The 25,135-nt window shown below is 41.9% G+C and overlaps 1 protein-coding gene across 1 annotated transcript in view; it reads left to right on the top strand.

Moving 5' to 3' along the window:
• Positions 1–25,135, top strand: part of LOC105527879 (T-lymphoma invasion and metastasis-inducing protein 2-like) — a 564,729-nt gene that overhangs the window by 470,055 nt on the left and 69,539 nt on the right. Inside the window, 5 exon segments of the mRNA XM_011964376.1 lie at positions 9,599–9,760; positions 12,157–12,261; positions 12,499–12,577; positions 15,306–15,398; positions 16,589–16,852. Coding sequence (XP_011819766.1) covers positions 9,599–9,760; positions 12,157–12,261; positions 12,499–12,577; positions 15,306–15,398; positions 16,589–16,852 — 703 coding nt within the window.

Here is a 25,135-nt window from a genome sequence, read left to right as displayed (position 1 = left end):
TTCTAATTTGTGTATGGCTATTTATTTGATAATGCTTTTGTGAATTACGTAAGTAAAAGGGCCAGTATCAATTCCTTTGACCTGTTTAAAACCTTGAAACAATAAAGTTAGAGGTGGTGGGGAGTGGGCTGGTTCATTAACAGCAGAATCACAGGAAACTTCTTTTATGTGGCCACCATTTTTGTATACTGATATACAAAAATAATATCAGATTTTAAAATTGTGGTTCTACTTGCAATTATTATTATTTTTTTTCTTTTTTGAGACAGAGTCTCTGTCACCCAGGCTGGAGTGCAGTGGTGTAATCTTGACTCACTGCAACCTCCACATCCCAGATTCAAGCAATTCTTGTGCCTCAGCCTCCCAAGTAGCTGGGACTACAGACTTGAGCCACCACACTCAGCTAATTTTTATATTTTTAGTAGAGTCAGGGTTTCACCATATTGGTCAGGCTGGTCTCAAACTTCTGGCCTCATGTGATTCCCTGCCTCTACCTCCCAAAGTACTGGGATTACAGGTGTGAGCCACTGTGACCAGCCTGTAATTTAATTTAATTTAATTTAATTGTAAAGAGTAATTTATTTGTTGGTTGTAATGGAAATGTATTTCCTCATTATTGACTGTCGTCAACTGCAAACCCTTTGCTAATGGTGGGCCTATGCTTTCTTTATTTTAAAAAAATCGTTTTTGTAGAAATGGGAGTGGGGGCGGTCTCCCTATGTTGCCCAGGCTAGTCTCAAACTTCTGGCCTCAATCCGTCTTCCCACCTCAACTTCCCAAAGTGCTGGGATTATAGGCCTGAGCCATAACACCGAGCCCTTATGCTTTGTGAACTGAACTTCTTTGATGGTTAACTGATGTCCTTAAGGTATTTTAATCAAGACAGTATATTCTATATAATTAAATAATAACTTGATAAATAACTTGCTTACTTTTCTTAGATATAGACATTCTGCTAATTAGATATGAGCCTAATATGGTTTTTACCCAGCATGTGTTGTAATTTGTTCTCAACATAGATTTTTTGATAAACAAAAGCATTTGGTTGAACATTTTTTGTTTTAAAAAGATATGAAACTAATTACAGTGTCGGTATTTATATAACTGAATGAAGTTGATTTAGTAGGTATTTCTAAATGTTTACATTGTTTTTAATGTTAATTATGCTACTACAAAATTTAGAAGGTGAAATTTGGAAAAGGCAATTGTTTTTAGTTCTTCTACCCAAACAAACCACTTTTAACATTTAGCTGTATTTTCTTCCAAGATTTATTCTGTGCCCATTTAAAAAAGTAGGTATGAGCTTGATTTTGGTGGTTCTGTTTCACACCTTCAGAAACATGTACTTTTTGATTAAAAGCGATATCAAGAATGAATAAATGAATTTATTTATTTATTTATTTATTTATTTATTTATTTGAGACTGTCTCGTGCTGTTGCCCAGGCTAGAGTGCAGTGGCATGATCTCAGCTCACTGCAACCTCTGCCTCCTGGGTTCAAGCGATTCTCTGCCTCAGCCTCCTGAGTAGCTGGGACCACAGGTGGGTGCCACCAGGCCCGGCTAATTTTTGTATTTTTAATGGAGATGGCATTTCACTATTTTGGCCAGGCTGGTCTTGAACTCCTGACCTCGGGTGATCTGCCCACCACAGCCTCCCAAAGTGCTGGGATTGCAGGCCGACTTAAATGATAGATGACATAAAAAGTAAAACGTAACTATGTAGGAAATTAAAACTTTAAACGTATTAGAATAATAGTACAAATTGTGATATGAAGCTCTTCTAAAATGTTATAGAACTTTAGTTTTTAAATAATGAGAAAAGGTAGCTGGCAAGTGAACATTACAGGGCCATTTCATTGTCTTTTCATCCCCTGTCTGTCAGATATTTGATTTAAGTGGCAGCCATGGATTTTCTGGAACTCAGCTACCTCAAAACTCCAATAACTCCAGTGAGGTAAACTTTGCTGTAGATGGGCGCCATCTTGTTTTACATGAATGACACAAATGCTAACTTAAGTGAGGAATGCTGGTTCAGAATCTTTACATGAACTCCTTGAAAATAGATTTATAATTAAAATGGTCCCAGTAGGTATTCTCTAAAGAGATGGTCTTAAATGCCAAGCATCTTGGAGGTATCTAACCTCACAATAACTCCATTTTAAAATCAGCAACATGACTAGACTGAAGTCATAATAGCATCTTTAATTTACACATCTCTATTCCTCAGCAGTACTTATCTTCATTTGAGAGTTCAGTGAATACAAAATTGCATTTTCCTTTCAGGGTTCTCAGGGATCTTCACACAGATAGTACATTCTCTGCTGTGTGTCTCAGGCGCTGTCAAGTGGGGCCTGAGTAGTGTCTCCTCATCCCCAAAATTGCTTCTGACCAAACAAATCCTCAGAATGATTTCTGAATGAAATCCTAGAGTATGAAATCCTGGATGTGCCTATGCCTCTTCCTAGTGCCTTTTTCAAACCCACAACATCCCCATGAGGCTGTGTTAGTTCTCTAATGTCTCCTCCACCAAATAATTTTTTTTTTTTTTTTTTTTTTGAGATGAAGTCTTGCTCTGTTGCCCAGGCTGGAGTGCAGTGGCGTGATCTCAGCTCACTGCAACCTCCGCCTCCCAGATTGAAGCAGTTCTCCTGCCTCAGCCTCCCAAGTAGCTGGGATTACAGGCGCCCTTCACCATGCCTGGCTAATTTTTGTATTTTTAGTAGAGATGGGGTTTCACTATGTTGGCCAGGCTGGTCTTGAACTCTGGACATCGCGATCGACCCACCTCAGTCTCCCAAAGTGCTGAGATTACAGGCATGAGCCACCGCGCCCGGCCAGTTCTTACTCTGCACTTATATCTCTTACTGTTAGCCATTCTGTCAAGTGCATATGTCATGGCTCCCAGGAAAGCTTATAATTGATATAGTTTATATATGTCCTATGATTATCTGTATATTCTCAATCTATAGCACACTGCTAAGGATATAGTACTTGCTTAATAAGTTTGATGATTAATTATTTCTACTAGATGTAGTCATTTAATGGCTGAGAATGACTGATTTGTAATAAAGGTCCATAATTTTAGGGTCATATCTCTTCCAGCACTGTGTAACAATGTAAAATTCTTACTTTGAAAGTTAAGAGGCCTGGCATGGTGGCTCGTGCCTGTAATCCCAGAATTTTGGGAGGCCGAGTCAGGTGGATCGTTTGAGACTGGCCTGGGCAACATTGTGAAACCCTGTCTCTACCAAAAATGCAAAAACTTAGCCACGTGTAGTGGCATGCTCCTGGGAGGCTGAGGTGGGAGGATTGCTTGAGCCTGGGAGGCAGAGGTTGCAGTGAGCCAAGATCACGCCACTGCACTCTGACCTGGGTGACAGAGTAAGACCCTGTCCCTGAATAAAGAAAGTTATGAAACTATAGCATCAGTATGCTTCCTATTAACAGAGTGTATGTTGGACTTTGAAAATAAATTTTGCTCATGTAGCCACTTACAGTGAGGATTAAGCTTAGTGCTTAAATTGGGCTCAAAAAACAGGTCCCATTGAATGCTCTAAGGAGTGAGAAGAAACTATGATTTCTGCATTTGTTTTTTTAAGCATGTGTATCTAAACAGTTACTCCTATTTATTTTAGCTAAGCATTACTTGGGATGTAGGGATACTGAAGAAATTATTTTCATTTATAGGACTATTTTAATGCAGCCTCTATAATTTCTGTGCTATAGTACCCAGATAACTAGATTCAGATTGAATGGCAGATAGAACTAAGGGTGTAATTTGTTTTTTTTTTATATCTTTGGGACTTACAATTCTGCCTGGCTAAATAATGAATATTTAATCTTGCTACTTTTCATCTGCTAATCATTCTTGGAGAATACTTGTAACCTGCACAAATGTATTTTTATACAATAAGTAAATTATGCTCATTTCTATAACACAGAAAGGCTGTTGTGAGGGAGGGGCCGTGTGCATTTTAACTATTCCACTCTAATTGATGCATCATATAACAGTCCAACAGTGAGTCACCCTAATTCAAAATCTGTTAAGGCTGGAACAAAGCCAGTCTTACTTGAGCATTTTTTTAGAGGACACTTTGGCTAGCCAAAAACGAAAGCTTTTCATGGCGAACGTCTGGATGAGTAATAGTGAGTCTTATACGGCCTTTGAAGGGAGGTGTTTGTCATGGAGATTGTGACAACAAAGTCCCCAGTAAGGCTCGGATGGCGGCAACCCCGGAAGCTTCATTGCAGAAATGTGGCAGCCCCTGGGCCTCGGCCCCTTCTCCTGGAAAATTGGTTTGGGCTGTCCCAACCTTCTGTGGCAGTGAGTGAATGCGGTATTGTCACGTTAGTCATGAGCTGCAAACCGAAAAAAAAAACAAACTAAAAAACCCCAAAAAACCCCGAAACCAAAACAAAACCCCTAATATTGGTTTCTTAAATGGAAAATATGAATGAAACAGCTTACTCTTCACCACAGTATGGTAATCTGTTGAGACAGAATATTAATACGCAACCCTATACAGCATATATAGGTATACCTGTACGCATACAGCTAGCGAGCTAGCTAGATCCATCTTTGTTTTTCTTTCATATCAACCGATGTATGGGCATCAGTCCAAGAAGGAAATAAACACTTTCTCTTCTATGACATTTTACTGTTGTTAAGAAAACTGGGAGCATGCAACTCCCTTTTGTGTTTTCTCCTCATCTCCCTTGCAAATAGACTTTCCTTTTATCAGCCACTGTGGTGGTGTGGGCCCATTTGTGACAGCCAGATTGTGATTTTGCTACTCACTTCCCTTCAGTGATCCAAGTAGTAATTACGAGCCATTTGATCCAAAAGCATCTGCTGTGAGAACACACGGAGTTTCCATTTTTTCTCCTTGCTGCATACTGAGCATAAGTAATTTGACATGTGGTTTCAGGACCCTTGATGTAATAATAATAATAAAAAATACTTCTGTGGAATGCCCTCCAAGGAGAGCTAAAGTGATTTGCAGACATTCACTAGTCAGTCTGGAGTGGCTGTGGCTGCAGCCCAGTGATGTTCCCGTGTCATGATGGCCAATTGGAGCTGACTGCAAGGTGATCTGAGCAGCAGTGGCCACTACAGTGCCCCAGGGCTTTGGAACAAAGGATGATTCTCAGGAAGTTCTTTACAGTGGTCATCGCTGAAATACAGTAGTTATGCCCAGTACTACTGTATAAAGACCTGATCCAGGCTCAACGTCCAAAACATCTTTACAATTTCTGTCTTTCAAGTGCAGTTCCTCCCGTCAGTCTCCTAACCACCCCACGAGGCTGTTGTTTTTAAGCTCTTTTGAAGGTGAAGGAACAGAAGTGCAGAGGCACTAGAAAACAGCCCCTAATGAGGCTGAGATTTGACCTGGATTGTCTTTCTAATATTGTATTTTTTTCTGTCTCCATTTGTATTCTCAGGACCAGGAAACCTTGAAGAGGCTAGTTGGAAATATATATATATATATATATTTTTTCCTTAAGTGGAGGAAGTAGAAATATATAGGTTTTTTCTTTGAGGGGAGGAAGTAGAGTAGGAGGCATGGTAGGTGTGTAACAGTCCTGACAGAGGTAGCCAACCATGGAATTCTGGGTGGTTGAAAATATTCATTTAACATAGTGGCATCTTTGAAATGGGTAACCTGGAAAAAGAATTTTCCAGATGACTCCATTTTTAATGCTTATTTTCAGGATTCTTCATTCTTTTTATGAAAAGAATGTTGGAGAATATTTTATCTGGTTTCCTGAAACTAAAGCACATGTATTTTCAACTTGGATAGCATTGACCCTCCTTCAGAGAATTAATCCAACTTTCCCTCCAAATGGGCAAAGCTTACAACCACCTAAGAGATCTGTAAGCACCAAGTAGCTTTTTCTTTTTCTAGTTCTAATGAATTAATTTTAAATTCTTTGTGCTTCCTTTGAATAACCAGGTTTTACTTTTCTTGAACTGTATATACATTTGTGACAGGTGTGTGTGTGTATGTGTGTGTGTGTGTGTGTGTCTGCCTAACACACGCCAAAAATTACATTTAACTTTTCATTGAGGGGCCTCTTGAGAGGGTCTAACTCTTCGATGGCCTTGGCTTTGATGGGCATCTTCTCTCCTATGGTTCACTACATCTCAGGTCAACAGTGTAGACTCAGAAAACCATTGCTCAGAGCAATTGTAGCACAGCACCTTGTTTAATGGATTTTAATGGGATTATTTCTTTTGTCCTTCCATCCTTCCATCTATCTGCACACTTTTCTGTTGTTCAGAACTTGTTCTCCTTCAATAATCTGTTAATTTCTCTTCTCATAGCTTCCAGAGAGCATTAAGAACTTGACACTATGTCAACAGAGTTGAGTAAGATACTGAAAACGAACAGCGTTTACCTCTCATGCCTGTATGTGACTGTGAATTTCTAGTTGTATCCAGCTCAGCACTCAAGTTTTGAGTGTGTCCTGGGTACGGGACGCACTGTGTTAATGGCTGAGGGAGAATGAGGATACAGAAGACAAAGCCTCTGCTGGCATTCATCTTATCCTGGTGCGGGACTTAGAAGTGACCCCCCTGTGGGCTGGGCTTAGCCAAATGCCGTACCAGGGACATAGGAGAGTGAACTCATCTAAATGAGAGGACTTGAGGGCAGAGAAAGGAGAGAGAGGAGAGACTTCCTAAGAGAGGGGCATTTTAAACCAGGTTGGAGGGTGTATATGGTTTCAGCACTGTCTCTGTAAGGACGGTACAGCAGAGAGATGAGATGGAAGTGAGCACCGGCATGGAGCAGGAGCTTACCACTCCCTTTTGGGGAATGTTCCCTGAGCCATTCTGTTCAGTGGGAACATGGTGTGTAGTGTGGAATAATGGAAAGTAATCAGGACATGTAGGTTGTACCCATTTTATATAAAGGGAGTTAACTGCCAGGCGGGCATTCTGTGTAATATAGCGGTGGTGTGAACCAGCTCAAGCCAGACTCCCACCCTTCAGTTCCCCGGAGTACCATAGGCACTAGTTGTGTAAACTTGGGCAAGTTTCTAGAATGTCCTGAGCCACATGTGTCTTGCCTATTCCATAGGAGGTGATGATGGTGTCTCCCTGAGAGGGCTGGTTGTGAGTGGTGAGTGAACTGATGGCATGTCAAGAGCTTGTTTCATTTGGCCTCATGAGATTCAATCTTTCTTTTTTTTTGAGGTGGAGTCTCCCCTGTCACCCAGGCTGTATTGCAGTGGCATGATCTTGGCTCACTGCAACCTCCGCCTCCCAGGTTCAAGCGATTCTCCTGCCTCAGCCTCCTGAGTAGCTGGGACTACAGATGCGTGCCACCATGCCCGGATAATTTTTATTTTTAGTAGAGATGGGGTTTTACCATGTTGGCCAGTCTGGTCCTGAACTCATGACCTTAGGTGATCCACCCGCCTCGGCCTTCCAAAGTGCTGGGATTGCAGACGTGAGCCACTGCGCCCGGCTGGTGATACAGCCTTTCTCTGATTGTCAGTAACAGTGGGAACAAGAGGGTGTGAAGGCACAGTGTTAATTTGTACTGCTCATGTCCCTCCCCCACCTGTTTATCTATAATTACATTTTTCCCGATCTCCTAAAGTGCAGCAGTAAATTGCTCTGCCACCCTCAGTGGGAGCCTGTGACTTCCTCCAGGCCTTGTTCTTTGTGAAGTTTCCTACTCCACAGTGACCTCTGCTGGGTTTTAGTTTGCTTCTCAACAAGCCTGGTTTCAGAGGTGGGGGCCTGCACCTTTAAGGCAGCATCTGTTTGTTGCTAAGCACTGGGTTGAAATCACTGCCCAGAGAATGAACCGCAGAAAATAATGTGCCTGTGTAAGACAAGAGCCTTTAGGAGAGAGTGTCCGGGTTAGTTCCTGGCATCCCTGGCTCCTTGCATCTGGTCCTGTCTTTTCCTTTGTCATTGGCACGTGTGGGGATGTTCATTCTGGCTGTGATCACCCTTCCAGAAAAATGTGCTGAAAGCGACAGATCCGTGACAGATCCAGAAATGTCACTTCAAAGTTGAGCGCCATGTTTTCAAAAAGATGACACAGAGAGATGGATTTTTGTTTTGCTTTGTTCTTTGAAATTGCTTTATGATGTCTCTTCTAGTTTTTAAATCCTACATAGGAGGATCTTTTACTTTGTATTTAAAAATGCATGGAATTCAAAGTAAAATCACCCATTAATGATAACTTTAAAGTATGATGAATGATATATAATAATGTGATAGTATTGAATCTATCGGTGACATTTTTTGGTATGCAAGGTGTTTCACATAAGTGACCTCTTTCGCTCACAAAACTTAAGTCACAAGTAATTTTTTCAATATTAATTATATTAATAATGTCCTCTTTTACAAAATAGCTGAATCGTAGCAAGGTAAATCTTGTCCTAGGCCATACTTTGCTGGTAGCGTCTGAGACTTTTGATTTCAAAGCCCCAAATCTTTTCTTTACTACTACGTGAATGTAAGAACCTAGCCAAAGAGAAACGTGTCTACATTGCTTAAGAAATGTATGCTATTTTTGTTATGAATTACGAAAGGACGTATTAGCATGAAGTCAGCAATTGTTGTGATGATGTAGTTTGGCAAACTAAACTTTCTTGGGAAGGGCTTCCTGAAGGTGGTATTCTTTGAGATGATTTTCCAACAGTGTCTGTGTGTGAGGTAGCTGAAGGATAGAGAGAAGATTTATCAGGACTACAGGTAATTTTAAGGAACAAATAGATTTCTATCAGTGATGAGTTAGGCTAAAATTAAAAAGAAGAAACAAAGACAAAAAAACCAGGTAGACTTAGAAGAGAAAGTTCGTGCTTGGACTAAGTGCAGTTCAGGGTTAGGATAGCAGGCAGATGTCAGTGGCCATGGACAAGGTGTGTCTGGAATTTAGTGGAAGGTCGGAGAGGGATTATGGCTTAGATGCAGGCTTCACAGTGGCCCTTCTCAACCATGATCCCAGAGTAGTAAGCGTGGATACTCAGCAGTCCTTACATGGATTGCGGTGTTCTTTTTTTATTTTTTTGAGACAGACTCTTACTCTGTTGCCCAGGCTGGAGTGCAGTGGCGCGATTTCGGCTCACTGTAACCTCTGCCTCCCAGGTTCAAGCGATTCTCCTGCCTCAGCTTCCCAAGTAGCGGGGACTACAGGCGCATATCACCACACCTGGCTAATTTTTGTATTTTTAGTAGAGACGCTGTTTCACCATGTTGGCCAGGCTGGTCTTGAACCCCTGACCTCAGGTGATCTGCCCGCCTTGGCCTCCCAAAGTGCTGGGATTATAGGCGTCAGCCACCGTTTCCAGCTGGATTGTGGTGTTCTAACTCGGCATAAGCGGCCAGTCGACACAGTGGAAAGAACACAGGACAGGCAGTCACTGACTTTCACTCCACTTCCCGTGGCTGCAGTTTCATCTGCATAAAATGAGTGAGGAAACATTGTTGGCCTTAGAAGGCTGTGGGAAGCCAGTGATGTAAAGCGTGTGAGTGTTTACTCTAAATAGTCCATAAATGAACGGGACATTTGGCCAGTGGTTTCCTTCATTTGTTAATCAGATTTGTCTGCATTTTCTTTTGGCATCTACAAACAGGTCGACGAACTTCTGCATATGTATGGTTCAACAGTAGACAGTGTTCCCCGAGACAATGCGTGGGAAATCCAGACTTATGTCCACTTTCAGGATAATCACGGAGTTACTGTAGGGATCAAGCCAGAGCACAGAGTAGAAGATATTTTGACTCTGGCATGCAAGGTAATGGATTTTGCTGCAAAAATATACTTCTGAGTAGAAATAATCATAATGTTGCAATCTTATGCCTTCTAAATTTATGTGGTATTCAAGGGCCCAGTTTCCACGCCAGGGAACATATTAGCATATTTATTAGTTAATGTATTTATTAGCATATTGATTAATTTGCACTCTATTTCTTGATCTCTTTAGAAGAATGAGTTATTAGATCATGATCCCCCACCTTCATGAAGAACCTGAGCTAATCTACTGAAATTCTATGTATACTTTGGTATCTAGAATAATTATGAAATCCATTGCTATTTAAGTTACTTAGAGATGGTGTGTTATAAGAAGGTGGCATAAACTTTGAGGTAATTTAATTTAATCCTAAATAGTTTTATCGGATTTCTCCAGATTAAACACAAAACTTGATATATTCACAGTTGCTTTAAGGAGATTAATATACGATGATGTTTTATTCATTTTTCAAACTGGGTTTCATTCCTGATCTGAAAAGGGAGTTTATGGTAAGTCTTAAAGAGGGCCCTCTGAGAGAGAATATATTCAGCAACATCAGATCAGAAGCTTTTCGACCACCAGGTGGTGTAGTAGAGCTTAAATAGTTTTAAGTTTCCAGAGAAAATACAATGAAATATGTTGACATGGTGAAAAAGGCATATAGAGTTTAAGTAATGCTTAATCATGTGCACTTAATAAATGTGAAAGATGTTTAATTTTAGTCCCCCTTTTTCACTTTGACTTGAAACATTAGGATTCTGTACATTTATATGTAGTTTATATCCTTATGAACTTAATTCCCTTTTGCTCCCATATGTAACGTTTTTATTCAGAAAACCAACAATGTTCTATACCAATGATACCCTCTATTAAACTCATAATTTTCTGAGTAATAAAGGGTATCAGAAGCAGTGGGTCGGCCAGGCGCGGTGGCTCACGCCTGTAATCCCAGCACTTTGAGAGGCCGATGCGTCGGATCACAAAGTCAGGAGATCGAGACCATCCTGGCTGACACGGTGAAACCCCGTCTCTACTAAAAATACAAAAAATTAGCCGGACGTGGTGGGGACGCCTGTAGTCCCAGCTACTTGGGAAGCTGAGGCCGGAGAATGGCATGAACCCGGGAGGCGGAGCTCGCAGTGAGCCGAGATGGCGCCATTGCACTCCAGCCTGGGCGACAGAGCGAGACTCCGTCCCAAATAAAAAAAAAGAAAAAAAAAGAAGTAGTGGGTCAGTTTGACCCAGTTAGAGCATATGCCTGAGATAAATTTCTCACTGTTGAAAATATGCATGACAGAGAAAATATGAGTGTGTGTGTGTAAACATTTTCCTTTTGAAAAGTTTTTGGAGTAGGACATTCTTAATTCTGAAGTCTGTAGATTTGTTCACATTTTACAGATTTCTGTATTTTAGTAATGAGAAACAAGGTTAGGCTCAACCTAACTAAAGAGATGGCATTTGCTGAGCTGGTAAGATTTCTTCTACTATCAGATATGTTCTACTGTAATCTCTTAAAAATGCATCTTTTGCCTTTAATCATAAGCAATAGTGTTCAGAGAAAACCTTCTTAAAAATAATTGTCTGCCGGGCACGGTGGCTCATGCCTGTAATCCTAGCACTTTGGGAGGCCGAGATGGGCAGATCACGAGGTCAGGAGATCACGACCATCCTGGCTAACACGGTGAAACCCTGTCTCTACTAAAAATACAAAAAATCAACCGGGCGTGGTGGCGGGCGCCTGTAGTCCCAGCCACTCGGGAGTCTGAGGCAAGAGAATGGCGTGAACCCGGGAGGCGGAGCTTGTAGTGAGTGGAGATCACGCCACTGCACTCCAGCCTGGGCAACAGAGCGAGACTCCGTCTCAAAAAATAAAAAATAAAAAAAAAATAAAATAGTTGTCCCCCTTTACTTTTTTGCATACTAGTATGCATGTATTTATTTATTTATTTATTTGAGATGGAGCCTTGCTCTATCATCCAGGCTGGAGTGCAGTGGTGCTGTCTCAGCTCACTACAACCTCCACTTCCTGGGTTCAATCATTTCTTCTGCCTCGGTCTCCCAAGTAGCTGGTATTACAGGTGTGTGCCACTAGACCTGGCTAATTTTTGTATTTTTACTATAGTCAACGTTTTGCTGTATTGGCTAGGCTGGTCTCCAACTCCTGACCTCAAGTAATCCACCCGCCTTGGCCTCACAAAGTGCTGGGATTACAGGTGTGAGCCACTGTGCCTGGCCTGCATCCAAATGTTTAAACTAGAGCTCTTATATAGGTTTAAATTCAGCAAATTTTTTGTGGTATTCTTTTAGCGATTTCTACTTTGATTTTTAATGAGTCTGCTAACCAATGATGGATTTAGAAAGAGCATTTAAAATCTGAATGACTGTCTTCTTCTTTATAGATGAGGCAATTGGAACCCAGCCATTATGGCCTACAACTTCGAAAATTAGTAGATGACAACGTTGAGTACTGCATCCCTGCACCATATGAATATATGCAAGAACAGGTAAGTGTGCACTAGCTTTAGAAAGGGAGACTGAACCACATCCCTGGCGTTTTGATTCTGAAAAATGTCATTTCTGGGAAAAATTTTGTTTAAATCAGGCACCTAGTTTGGAAACAGTCTCTATATAATTGGTAACTTAATAGCTTTCTTGTTTTATTATGAAAAATAGTGTCAAAGTAGTTTTTCAAGGTATCATAACATGAAATCCTCTGATTTTGTTGTTTTCACCTTTTGCAGGTTTATGATGAAATAGAAGTCTTTCCACTAAATGTTTATGATGTGCAGCTCACGAAGACTGGGAGTGTGTGTGACTTTGGTAAGTGTAAGGAATGCCCCTTTCAGGGAGTTATGTGGTTCATCTTTGCCTACTTTGCCCCAGTATCTTTGGACTTAATGCTTTTCCCTTACATTCACGTTTTCAGAATATATGACAGTAGTTTCTGAACTTCCTTTCTCTTCCTACATTTCTATTTATTGATATTAGCAGGTGACACAGATAGGTATCAGTATTAGAGGGAAATGCCAAAGTAATTAAATGGAATGAATATAAAATTGATGGGAATTTGAAAATATAGATTAATAACACCATGTACTGTGTACTGATGCTGCTCTGAGCAGATCAACTCATGATTCATAGGAGAGTTGCTTTCATCTCTAGTGTCTTTGCTCTTGGTTTTCTCTTCCTACCTGGAATGCTCCCCTTCTTTCCTCTTTCTTCCCCCATCCCTCCTCTCTAATGACATGAATCCTACTGTCCTTCAAGAACCAACTGAGGGTCTAACTTTCTTGAAGAAACCGTATCTGATTGCTTTAGCTTTACTTCTTTCTTTCTTCCCTGAGTTTAACAGTTAAGAGTCAGCCAGGCATGGTGGCTCACGCCTGTAATCCCAGCACTTTGGGAGGCCAAGGCAGGCAGATCACCTGAGTTTGGGAGTTCGAGACCAGCCTGACCAACATAGAGAAACCCCATCTCTGCTAAAAATACAAAATTAGCCAGGCGTGGTGGCACATGCCTGTAATCCCAGCTACTTGGGAGGCTGAGGCAGGAGAATCGCTTGAACCCGGGAGGCAGAGGTTGCGGTGAGCCGTAAGCCGAGATCGCACCGTTGCACTCTAGCCTGGGCAACAAGAGCGAAATTCCATCTCAAAACTAAACAAAACAAAAAACAATTAAGGGTCAGTACTTCTGAAGTCACTTAATAGCATCATTTCCTCCATTTCTCTTTGATTAGATAATACTTGGTAAATATATCCATAGAAACAATGGTTAATGATTGGTAAATACCTCCATAGAAACACTATTTCTTACCTCGTTAAAATATGTTGATACATGATTATTTTCCTTAAAATGATTCAAACTAATAATAAATTAAAGTTTATAATATGTTAAAATGTCGTTTTTAGGATACTTTTGTTTTTTAAAAATTTGTATAATCTTTTCTGACCCCTATGTTATTTTTTTATTTTTTATTTTTTTTGAGACAGAGTCTTGCTCTGTCGCTCAGGCTGGAGTGCATTGGCACGATCTTGGCTCATTGCAACCTCTGCCTCCTGGGTTCAAGCAATTCTCCCTGCCTCAGCCTTCCAAGTAGCTGGGATTACAGGTGCCTCACCTGCCACTACACCTGGCTAATTTTTGTATTTTTAGTAGAGACGGGGTTTCACCATGTTGGCCAGGCTGCTCTTGAACTCCTGGACTCAAGTGATCTGTCCACCTCAGCCTCCCAAAGTGCTGGGATTACAGGTGTGGGCCACTGCACCCGGACCCCATGTTATGTTGGTTTTTCCTTTGAAGCCCTCTCGGCCTTTTTTCTCCTCCTCTTGGCCTTCACTTTGCTTTTTGTGGTTGCCATTTGTGTTCATCTTTGTACTGGAATGAGTGAATGAAGACACTTGCAAAGATACTCTCTGGTGAGACCGTAATCTGCCAGGCTCTGCTGGGGTCCCAGAGGAGACCTGGGAAACAGGACATTCTTGCTGTCCTCAAAGAACTCTCCGTATTAGGGGACCAAGACATGGAAACCTGTGCTCCTCACTGTGGCATCACAGAGGGGGACACTAAGTCAGGAGCCATGCATTCAGAAGAGGGAAGGTCTCCCTAGGATTTGCATGTAATCTTATATATTTAGGGCAAGCACTGTATTCATCCAAGCATTTTTTTCACCTTCTTAAAATGCTCAACCCCATAGTTGTTTCTCAGCAATTATTTGTGGTATTGAACTGAATTTCATGTATTTCAGTAAGAGTATTTTTTTGCTGTTAAATTTGTTTCTAAATTTTTAATTGTGGTAATAGACACATAACATAAACTTTATCGTCTTGACCACTTTTAGGTGTACCGTTTTGTGATGTTAAGTACATTCACAATGTTGTGCTACCATCATCTATCTCTACAAATCTTTTCAGCTTGTAAAACTGAACTCTGTACCCATTTAACACCAACTGCTCATACTGTCCTCCCCCTAGCCCCTGGCAACCACCAGTTTAATACTTTGTATCTCTCGGAATTCCCCTGGCAACCACCGTTCTATTAATACTTTCTACCTCTCTGAAGTTGACTGCTCTAGCTACTCATATAAATAGTATTATACTGTGTTGTCTATTTGTGACTGGCTTATTTTACTTAGCATATTCTCCTCAAAGTTCACCCAAATTGTAGCATATGCCAAGATCTTTTTCCTTTGTAAGACTGAATGATATTCCACTGTATGCATAGATCACATTTTGCTTATCCATTCGTCCATTGACAGACAGTTGGGGTATTTCCACCTCTTGGCTATTGTGAATTATGCTGTTATGCACGTGGCTGCATGGTCTCACCTTTTGAATAAAAGTTATGTTTTTATATTTCTTAAGCCTCTTGTCTGACATTTTTCTTTTTCTACCCCCGCAAGATATTTGTACTTTCAAAATAGTTGTAATTTAGACTTTCTCAACATACTGTACTTACAAGAAAATATGTTCAAGGAGATACTGCCGATGTGGTTGGAGAAATTGAGTGTGGTGGGTTGAGACGTGCTTTTTCCTTTTATTTTCTTTCCTAGGGTTTGCAGTTACAGCGCAGGTGGATGAGCATCAGCATCTCAGCCGGATATTTGTAAGCGACGTTCTTCCCGATGGCCTGGCGTATGGGGAAGGTCCGTGTGGCACACCGTGCCTCTGTTGCCTCTTAATTTGCAACTGTGGAATACAGCCTGGCTAGTGAATGTTTCTTCATACAGTTTTGTCAGAAAAAGATTTCTCTTGGAATTTTAAAGAAAGTAAACCTAAGAGTTTAATTGGAAATGTGACCAAACACAGCCTCTCACTCCCATAAACCCAGCTGCTTAGGAGGCTGAGGTGGGAACATGGGAGGATTGTTTGAGTCCAGGAGTCCAAGACCAGCCTGGGAGATACAGTGAGACTCCTGCCTCCATAAAAAAGGACAGAGAGAAGCCGGGCACAGTGGCTCACAGCTCTAATCCCAGCACTTTGGGAGGCCGAGGTGGGCGGATCACGAGGTCGGGAGATCGAGACCATCCTGGCTAACACGGTGAAACTCTGTCTCTACTAAAAATACAAAAACATAGCCAGGAGTGGTGGTGGGTGCCTGTAGTCTCAGCTACTCGGGAGGCTGAGGCAGGAGAATGGCATGAACCCGGGAGGCGGAGCTTGCAGTGAGCCGAGATTGCACCACTGCACTCCAGCCTGGGCAACAGAGTGAGATTCCGTCTCAAAAAAAAAAAACGAGAAAGAGAGAGAGAGAGAAAAAAGAAAGAAAATGCATATGCCTATATATAGAGAGAGCATGTGTGTGTGTTTAAAAGACAGAAAGTGTACACATATATATAGACAGAGGGAAGGAGGAAGAGAGTGTGAGACAGACAGGCAGACACTGATGGAACAGAGTTAACATGAGAACACTAGAAAAATATTAGAAAAAGCAATGAATGAGTGGTTCTCAAGTTGTTTCTCTTTCAAACTGTTTCTTCTAATAGTAGCTGTGAGAGAGCTAACATTTGTTTTGCTCTTAGTGGCATCTAAATACTATACATTTTGGCCCTTTAATTCTTTTCTGTTTTTCTTATTTAAAAGACGGAGTCTTGCTATATCACCCGAGGCTGGCCTCAGACTCCTGGGCTCAAGTGATCTTCCCACCTCTGCCTCCTGATTAGCTGGGACTACAGGCACTGGCCACTGTGCCCGGCTGGCACTTTCTTTGAAGAAAGCGACAAACAAAACAGCCCCTAGGAGTACATGGTTTGAGTTTGCAGCCTTCTTTCATCTTAAAATATTTCTCACAGTAATCCCTCTCTCTTTTTTTCTGTTTCTCCTTCCTTTTTCTCAGGGCTGAGAAAGGGCAATGAGATCATGACCTTAAATGGGGAAGCTGTGTCTGATCTTGACCTCAAGCAGATGGAGGCTCTATTTTCTGAGAAGAGCGTCGGACTCACTCTGATTGCCCGGCCTCCGGACACAAAAGCCACCCTGTGTACATCCTGGTCAGACAGTGACCTGTTCTCCAGGGACCAGAAGAGTCTGCTACCCCCTCCTAACCAGTCTCAACTGCTGGAGGAATTCCTGGATAACTTTAAAAAGAATACAGCCAATGGTAAGGCTTTGTTCTGACTTTCTTCTTAACTGCTGGTATCAACAGCCAATATTTTTAGGCTGTAATTTTGCTTGCAAACTCAGATTATTTAAGCTGTTCAAAGAATGTTTTCTAATTTATTAGAAGAACACAGATGCCAACTGGAGTAGATTTTATCAAAATTTCATGCATTTTAGTAATTATAGCGCTTTCAAGAAAATAGAAAATAATTATTTTTGCACAAAATAACATTTTTAAAACATCACAGACTCTTTAAAAATCACCCATAATGTTTAGTCTTGTAGTGGCTCTGTGACTGAAGGCAGATGAAATCCTGCATAAATGCCATAGTGGAAAGATTTTTCTTATTTGGTTGAATCTGAGGCATAGCCATTTTGCAGTAATCTGTTGGGCTCTTAAACAGCCTGTGCATTTCAGTTCAGTTATATCTTTTGTGAAGTACTACTTTCTTAATAAACAGCAAACTTTCTTTTTTAAAATTTATTTTTATTTTTATTTTTTTGAGACAGAGTGTCACTCTGTCGCCCAGACTGGAGTGCAGTGGCTTGATCTCGGCTCACTGCAACCTCTGTCTCCTGGGTTCAAGAGATTCTCGTGCCTCAACCTCCTGAGTAGCTGAGATTACAGGCGTGTACCACCATGCCTGGCTAATTTTTGTATTTTTAGTAGAGGTGGGGCTTCACCATGTTGCCCAGACTGGTCTCAAACTCCTGACCTCAGGTGATCCACCCGCCTCGGTCTCCCAGAGTGCTGGGATTACAGGCGTGAGCCACCGTGCCTGGCCAGTAAATAGCAAACTTTTAATGTAGGTCATGAATTTTAAAACTTTGTGAAGGCCTAAAAATGAAAAACTGTGTGCCAGCATATTTTTCTCACGGTAAGACTTCCATATGAGGAAATCATTTGAAGGTCTGAAGTTTGGAGTGTATCATTCATGTGTATTTCATGCACTGCAGTCAAGTAAATTAGGGTACTGAAAACCAGTAGCTTTGCTTTGTACCTCTGGAGAGTCCGGGTCAAGCTCCACAGGAGACCAAGTGTGGGGTCTTTTTCCTGGGAGAGCACAGAGCAATTTTTATACTTAATTACGATGATAATGGATTTCCAATTGAAATCTCTGCATGATTACCAAAAACGAATGAAAAACACCAAAGAGAAGTTGTTAGGATTGATTTAATTATAAAGGAAGTTTATTAGGTCATTTTTGGAATTAAAAAATCAGATGGTAAGATTTGTGATTCAATAAGGTATCTCGTGCTTTCTCCTCCTCTCTTGGGGCCTTCCTCTAATTTAAAATGCCATTAAATGGACTATTGGCATATAAAAGTGAATGTCATAAAACAAAAATTATGATGGAACTTATTAATTACTTGGGTATATTAGGGCCATCATTCAGCTACCCTAGGCTGCTGTTATGGGCCTGAGTATTCCATATAATACATGCATGTGTCCATTTGTTGGATTCATTACTCTTGAGGGATACATTCACTACCTGTGTTATGTCTCTATGTATTTTATCATAATAAGAAATTACCACAGAGGCTATAATACTTTTGGTACTTGTGGGAATGAATTCCTATGGAAAGCAGAGAAAGGGGCAAATTCACCTTTTTTTTTTTTGGAGACAGAATCTTTCTTCTCTGTCACCCAGGCTGGAGTGCAGTGGCACAATCTTGGCTCACTGCAACCTCCACCTCCCGGTTTCAAGCGATTCCCTTGCCTCAGCCTCCGAGGTAGCTGGGACTACAGGAATACGCCACCACGCCTGGATAATTTTTGTATTTTTAGTAGAGATGGGGTTTCACCATGTTGGCCAGGCTGGTCTTGAACTCCTGACCTCAAGCGATCTACCCCCCTCAGCCTCCCAAAGTGCTGGGATTACAGGTGTAAGCAACCGCGCCTGGCTGTTTTTCTTTACTTTTTAATTTTTTTAAAAAATAGTAAGGATCAAGCAGGTGAGTTAAGCCACTTTTATTTATTTATTTATTTTTTTTGCTAGGGAAACAGAATAAAGAGGCAGTCCTGGATCTGTTAAACCGCTATTCTATTACTCATCTTAGGCAGCCATTCGGACTGTCTAATCCTTTATACCCTATGTCTGTGTGGACAAAGAGCTTAGTTAGCCAGGCAGGCACGGTGCTTGTCCACATCATGCCTCCTGATGGAACCTTGCAGGTTCTTCCACTGCCAGCCTAGTGGGAGCCACTAACCCTTTCCTGGTGTCCTGGCAAGACTGTGCTCTCTGCGTGTGACAGTCTCCCAAGCAGCGCCCCACCCGCCTCTGCCCTGAGCTTTACCATTCCTCCCCTCTCCTAAGCTCCAGGTGGCTGTTCCATAGTGATGCTGCTTGTGCTGGAAAAAACAGCCCCAGCAGACTCCTTCCCCAGATACCACAAACATAGACTTTTCTTTTTCTTTTTGAGATAGTTACGTTGCTTGTGAAGGACGTTAAGTGCCTGTGGGCAAACATCTCGGAAGGAAGTCTTCCATTTTGAAGGTTGAGGGGACAAGAAAATAAGGGTAGGTGGGTGAATTAAAAGGTACAAGTGAAAAAAGACCAGGTCTCTCATTCATATGCAACATCTGAATGCAAGAGAAGCCTATGTTTGTGGAAACTCTGAGAGGTGGCATGGTAACAAGCATACAGGTTTTGAGTCAGACGTGGGTTCGGGTCCTGGGCTGCCCTGTACGGGTTTTTTGACTCACCCAGGGAGTTCTGGGCTTTGGTGGATACTACCCCAGCCTCTTTACCCTGGTGGAAACGGTCCTGAGGTGCAGTCCACACAGCTCTGCAGATGGGCTCTGGAATGAGCCCCAGCTGCCCACAGCATCCTCGCTTTCACACCTCCCATGGGCTTCCTGCCCTTCCTGCCACACTCTTCCTACCCCCTCCTTTGGCAATCTCAGGGTTACCTTCCAAATAAACTTCTGTACCCAAATCCTTGGCTCAGACTCTGCTTTTTGGGGAGCCTGAATGAAGCTGCTGAGCCTCACTTTTCTCATCCAGAGGGTAATGTTTCTCCCCCTGCTCCTGTGGACCCTGTGAGTTTGGGGAAGTTCCTGTCTGTGGCATGTTCAGCCCAGTGTTTTACTTGGCAGGAATTCTGAAAATGTGCTTCTCTTCCTTCTCCCTCTCCTTTGCAGCTTCCTGTTTTATTAAAAATTACCTTGATTTGCTTTTGCAATGAATTAGAAAACAGTAATCCCATTTTTTAACTAAAAAAGTTAAAATTTACAGAAATCAAAAATTTAAATGACTTTGACAAACAGTTTTTAATACAACTTTGAAGTATAACTTAGCAGTGGCCAGCCATTTGAGAGCCTGCCTTTCCCTAAATTTCACGTTCCCTTGGCATTGCTAGAAGGCAATCATGTACTTGAAAAGAAGGAAAGTTCTGTTTGCTTTTCCAGAGAAGCCAATCCTTTCCTTGCTATAAAAACCAAATGGCTGGCTCTCTGGGAAAGAAGACCTGTTTTTTTAAAAATAGAAATTATAAGAATATCAGAAGGTAGATGAAAAGGAAAGCCTTAAGCACTTGTTTGGGCTTATGTTGACCATCCAAACGGAATATTTATAGCCCCCTGTCGAGCGCTTAAAATGTTGGGAGGCGGGGGTGCCCTGGGAACAAGAGTTCAGGGCTTTCAGTCATGTCCTGAAGTTTATGTTGGTTAACCTTTGTCACTTGATCAGTTTCAAGTGGGGGAGGGAAACCCTGTCTCTGTCTATATCTCTGTATCTAATCAGTCTTTGACTGAAAGAGGTGTTAGTCACAGTGGCAGGTCCCAGGAAACTAGGGGGTTGCTTGTGGGTTGCTGTTAAGGTTCTGCTTTTCTAGAAAAGAAGCATCCTTGCAGTATTTGACATTCATTGATATGAATAATGTTTAGGAAAATGGGTCTGAAACTTCCTAGTGCCCAGGACTCAACCTGCTGAGCTTAATGAAAATGTAGACTCCAGGGTTTTGCTGTCGATGCACCTCCTGCAGGAGGCTTGGGGCAGTGCAAGCTATCTTCCCCCACCCCCCCGGCTCCCCCGGCTTTTTTTTTTTTTTTTTTTTTTGAGATGGAGTTTTGCTCTTGTTGCCCAGGCTGGAGTGCAATGGTGCGGTCTCGGCTCACCGCAACCTCCACCTCCTGGTTCAAGAGATTCTCCTGCCTCAACCTCCCGAGTAGCTGGGATTACAGTCATGCGCCACCATGCCTGGCTAATTTTTTATTTTTAGTAGAGATGAGGGTTCTCCATGTTGGTCAGGCTGGTCTCGAACTCCCGACCTCAGGCGATCTGCCCGCCTTGACCTCCCAAAGTGCTGGGATTACATGTGTGAGCCTCCGCGCCCAGCCGCAAGCCCCATTTTTAACCTGGGCAGGTGTGGAAAGCAGCCCTGGAGAGCCAGCCTCTCTAGCCTGCATCGCCTGGAGAGCAGCCCTGGGGCTGGTGTGAGCACTCCTGCTGCCCATTGGCCATTAGTCTAAAAGAGGTGGCCTGAAATGGAGCAGTAGGACTTACTGTTTCCTGTATGCTGAGGTTTTGAGGATGGAATGAGATAATATGTGTAAAGTTCCCAGTACATGATCGCTGTTGCGCATGTGTGTTCTTAGGAATCGTGTGTCCCAAACCTCCACCATTGTCTTTCCTCGTGTGCTCAGCATGCAGGCAGTTGACTCTTAGCTCACCTCATCTGTTGCTCAGTCCATGCTTGGAAGACACCATATTCCATTTGGCAAATCACTTACACTAGGAAGCAAAGATCTTCCAGCTTCGCTCCACTACGCCTGTGATGCTCTGTGAGGAGCAGAAGAGACAGGAATATATGGAGAATTGATGAGGGTTCAGTATGAAGTTCCTCTGCTTCCTAAGAAATGAATGACCATTTGATTTTGCCTTGAAGGGCTTACATTTCTGTTCTAGTTATTCACGGTGGAGAGAGGAAATGTCCATAGGCTGTATTTGACTTGAGCGGAAATATCATCTGTAAAAACTTTATAGAGAGAATTAATTTTACCACTGGAATTCCCCAAAGAGGCCAGTGTTATTTTAGAGCCAACAAGGTGACCATTGAAGGGATTGGACGGGCCAGACCTGTTTATACTGGGACCCTGTTAATGCCGTATTTGTGATTTATGTATGAAAATCCCTTTTCTAGTGTTTGCCATCTTTTGAAACATTCCAGCAGCTTTTAAGAAAGTCTCATTGGGCATAGAGTTTCTGAACAAAGTCTTTATGTAAACACTGAACTTGTCGCATTAATGAACTCTCCATCTATAAACAGCCATTAATCCTACCTTGTTAGGATTGGAGGTATATTTAGTAGGGGACAAAATAGAAAAGACCTATGTTTTCCTTCCATTTAGACGATATAAATCCAACACATGCTTACCAGATGATGAAGGTAATTGCAGCCTGAGGTTCTTTTTTAGCCTCCACGCCCTCTTTGAATCATTCTTTTTTAAAATTGCCGTGAGTAGTGTAGAGTCCCAAGCTACCAGAAGCCACTTAGATGTAAATTTGCTCTTTGGAATGAATTGCTCTTGGGAATGTATGTGTCCATTATATAGCTTCTCACCAGGGAAAAGAATTATAGAGCCAGCTCTGATGTGGCAAACCCACTTATTTCCTGTTTATGAGAGTGAGGGCATTTTGGCTTCCGTACCCTGTTTAGGATGACTAACAGCATTTAGCTCAGAGAATGCTCTGTTTGTGTGTAAAACTGCTATTACTGAGTCTGGCTGGCTGACACCCCAGATTTCCAGATGTAAAAACATATTAGTGTTCCTAAAGATGAGTGGTACATTTTTTTTTTTTTAAATCAGAAAACAATCTGATTGGGAAATACTGGCTTTACCAGGACACAGAACTTCCGTCTCAGAATTACGAGTTTGTTGTGGCTGTGCTGAAGATCGGTTTCATTTCCATCAGTGTGGAAGTGAGCGTGTGGCTTTCTCTTAGTGGTGAAAAAAATTAAGATCCTGGGATACCAATTTCCTTATAAAACTTAGTTTTGTTTGATTCTCTTTTTCTTATTCTCAGTCATTTATTTATTCACTTGTACGTTTAACAGATAACCTTTTGTGAAATGTCGAGGGTACATAAAGGTGAATTACACATTATTTCATATTCTCAAGAAGCTCATAGTTGAAAACACTCGTAAATAATTCCTGGCTCCAAAGAAAACAAACATTTGCAATGAAGAGAATTAGAGGTCAGAGGTGGGATTCCCACTAATTTTGCTGTTTTACAAGAGCAAAGGCACTCAGAAGCAAGGCCCAGGGCTCTCATTATCAGCGTCAGAGGACAGTTTCTGAAAGGGTTTGTGCTTGATCTCAGCACTGCGGATGGACAGGCCGTGGACCTGGAGGTGTGTGGTGGCGGTGGAGTGAAGGGCATCTCACATAGAGCAAGCAAGCTGGAAGACAGAGGCTGCATGTAGAGGTCACGGGAAGAAAGGTTGGAAAGTCTATTGGGGCCAGATTGTAGAAAACACTGAATTCCAGGAATTTATAACATATCATTGCATGCATCTGAAAAACCAACTAGCTAATTAACTAACTAATGAGTATTTTATTACTACTTCCCCCTGCCTTCTATAAAATATGGAGAACTTGTCTGCTCATTTGATGGCCACTGGAGTGTGTGTGACTTGAAAAGCTTGCCCCTGCCTGTCACCTCTCTCATCCCACCACTCTGGCTTCATTCTTTTGGATCTTAGAGTATTGTTGTGTTGAATGATCATAAGTCCCTTATAAAATAAATACTCAAATGTTTTAGAGTAAAGAGTGAATAAAGGAACACCTATATGTTCTCTGTAAAACCTAAGTCTTCCTCAGCATTGGGAAGCCATCTCCACTAAAGTGTGGTCCTCACCGGTCCCCTTTAGGGGTGAGGTAGATGGAATAACACCCTGCTGTGACAGGGGCAGCTAGTGGGGAGGGGACAGCCCATGACAAAGAGGACCAGGCAGTATGAGGGTCAGGAGGAGAACTGTTAAATAAACGTTCCCAGCATTTTGAGTAAAAATCAGTCTTGGCTTTTCTCTCTGAACATTAAATATAAATACATCTTTCAGATAAAAATTTACAGAAGTTCTCTGAAGCACACTGTGTGAAATATGTGTTGGCTCTGCCACTTTTGATAGACATTTGAGAGTTTGGGGTGCCAGGCAGGTCTCCTATGAAGGTAGAGGGAGCCAACTCTCTCTGAAGCAGTTGTTCTATGAAACCATTGGCTGCTGAGAAGAGGAAACTTTACAGCCTGTTACGTAAGGAAAAAAAAAAAAGATCTCACTTTCCTGTCGGTGTTATGAGTACTGGCTGCCAAATGGTGCTTGTTTGTGTTTCTATTTTTTTCCCCTTCTTTTGTAAGGGGCTTGAAAGTGAATTATATTTCTCACTTTATTCCTGCCTATGAAGGAAGTGAGATCATTGGGAAGGACCAAGTGTGATAATTATCTTCCTACTCTCATGTTTAGAGATAACTGTATTGCAACACTATCTTCACTTTTTCAGATGGTAATACATGTGCATGGTACGAAATGCCAGCAGTGTAGAAGGGTAAACAGTGACAGCTAAGTCCCCCAAGCTACATCGGGCAGTGTTGAAGAGCATGGACACTATCTGATGACCTAGTTCAGGTTCTGGCTCCAGCCTCTCCTACTCACTAGTTGTGTGACCTTGGGCAAGTCACTTAACCTGAAAGCTTAGTTTTTGCAACTATAAAATGGTCTAGGATTTTTGTGGGAGCAACGGACTAATATTTGGAAAGCACTAGATACTGCCTGGCACATAGTAAAGGCCATGTAAGTGTTTGTTCAATATGTAGATACATTCCTCCTACCCTCTTCTTAGCCGTGCAGTGTGTCTTCCAGAGGTCATCATTGTTCTTAGTTTCTTTCTCATCCTGGCCTGGAGAATTCTAAATATTGAGGAAAATTGGCTGGACGCGGTGGCTCACGCCTATAATCCCAGGACTTTGGGAGGCTGAGTCAGGCCAATCATTTGAGCTCAGGAGTTCAAAGACCACCCTGTGCAACATGGTGAAACCTTGTCTTTATTAAAAATACAAAAATTAGCTGGGTGTGGTGGCACACACCTGTAGTTCAGGCTATCACTCAGGAGGCTGAGGCAGGAGAATCGCTTGAACCCAGGAGGTGGAGGTTGTAGTGAGCCAAGATTGTGCCACTGCATTCCAGCCTGGATGACAGAGCAAGACTCTGTCTCATAAAAAACAAGAACAACAACAAAAAAAAATTGGGGAAAATACTGGGGTATTTTTCTGCCTTGTTTTTA

Source organism: Mandrillus leucophaeus, unplaced genomic scaffold (assembly GCF_000951045.1).
Source record: "Mandrillus leucophaeus isolate KB7577 unplaced genomic scaffold, Mleu.le_1.0 Scaffold698, whole genome shotgun sequence".
NCBI lineage: Eukaryota > Metazoa > Chordata > Mammalia > Primates > Cercopithecidae > Mandrillus > Mandrillus leucophaeus.
This window is presented reverse-complemented; position numbering and strand designations above follow the sequence as displayed.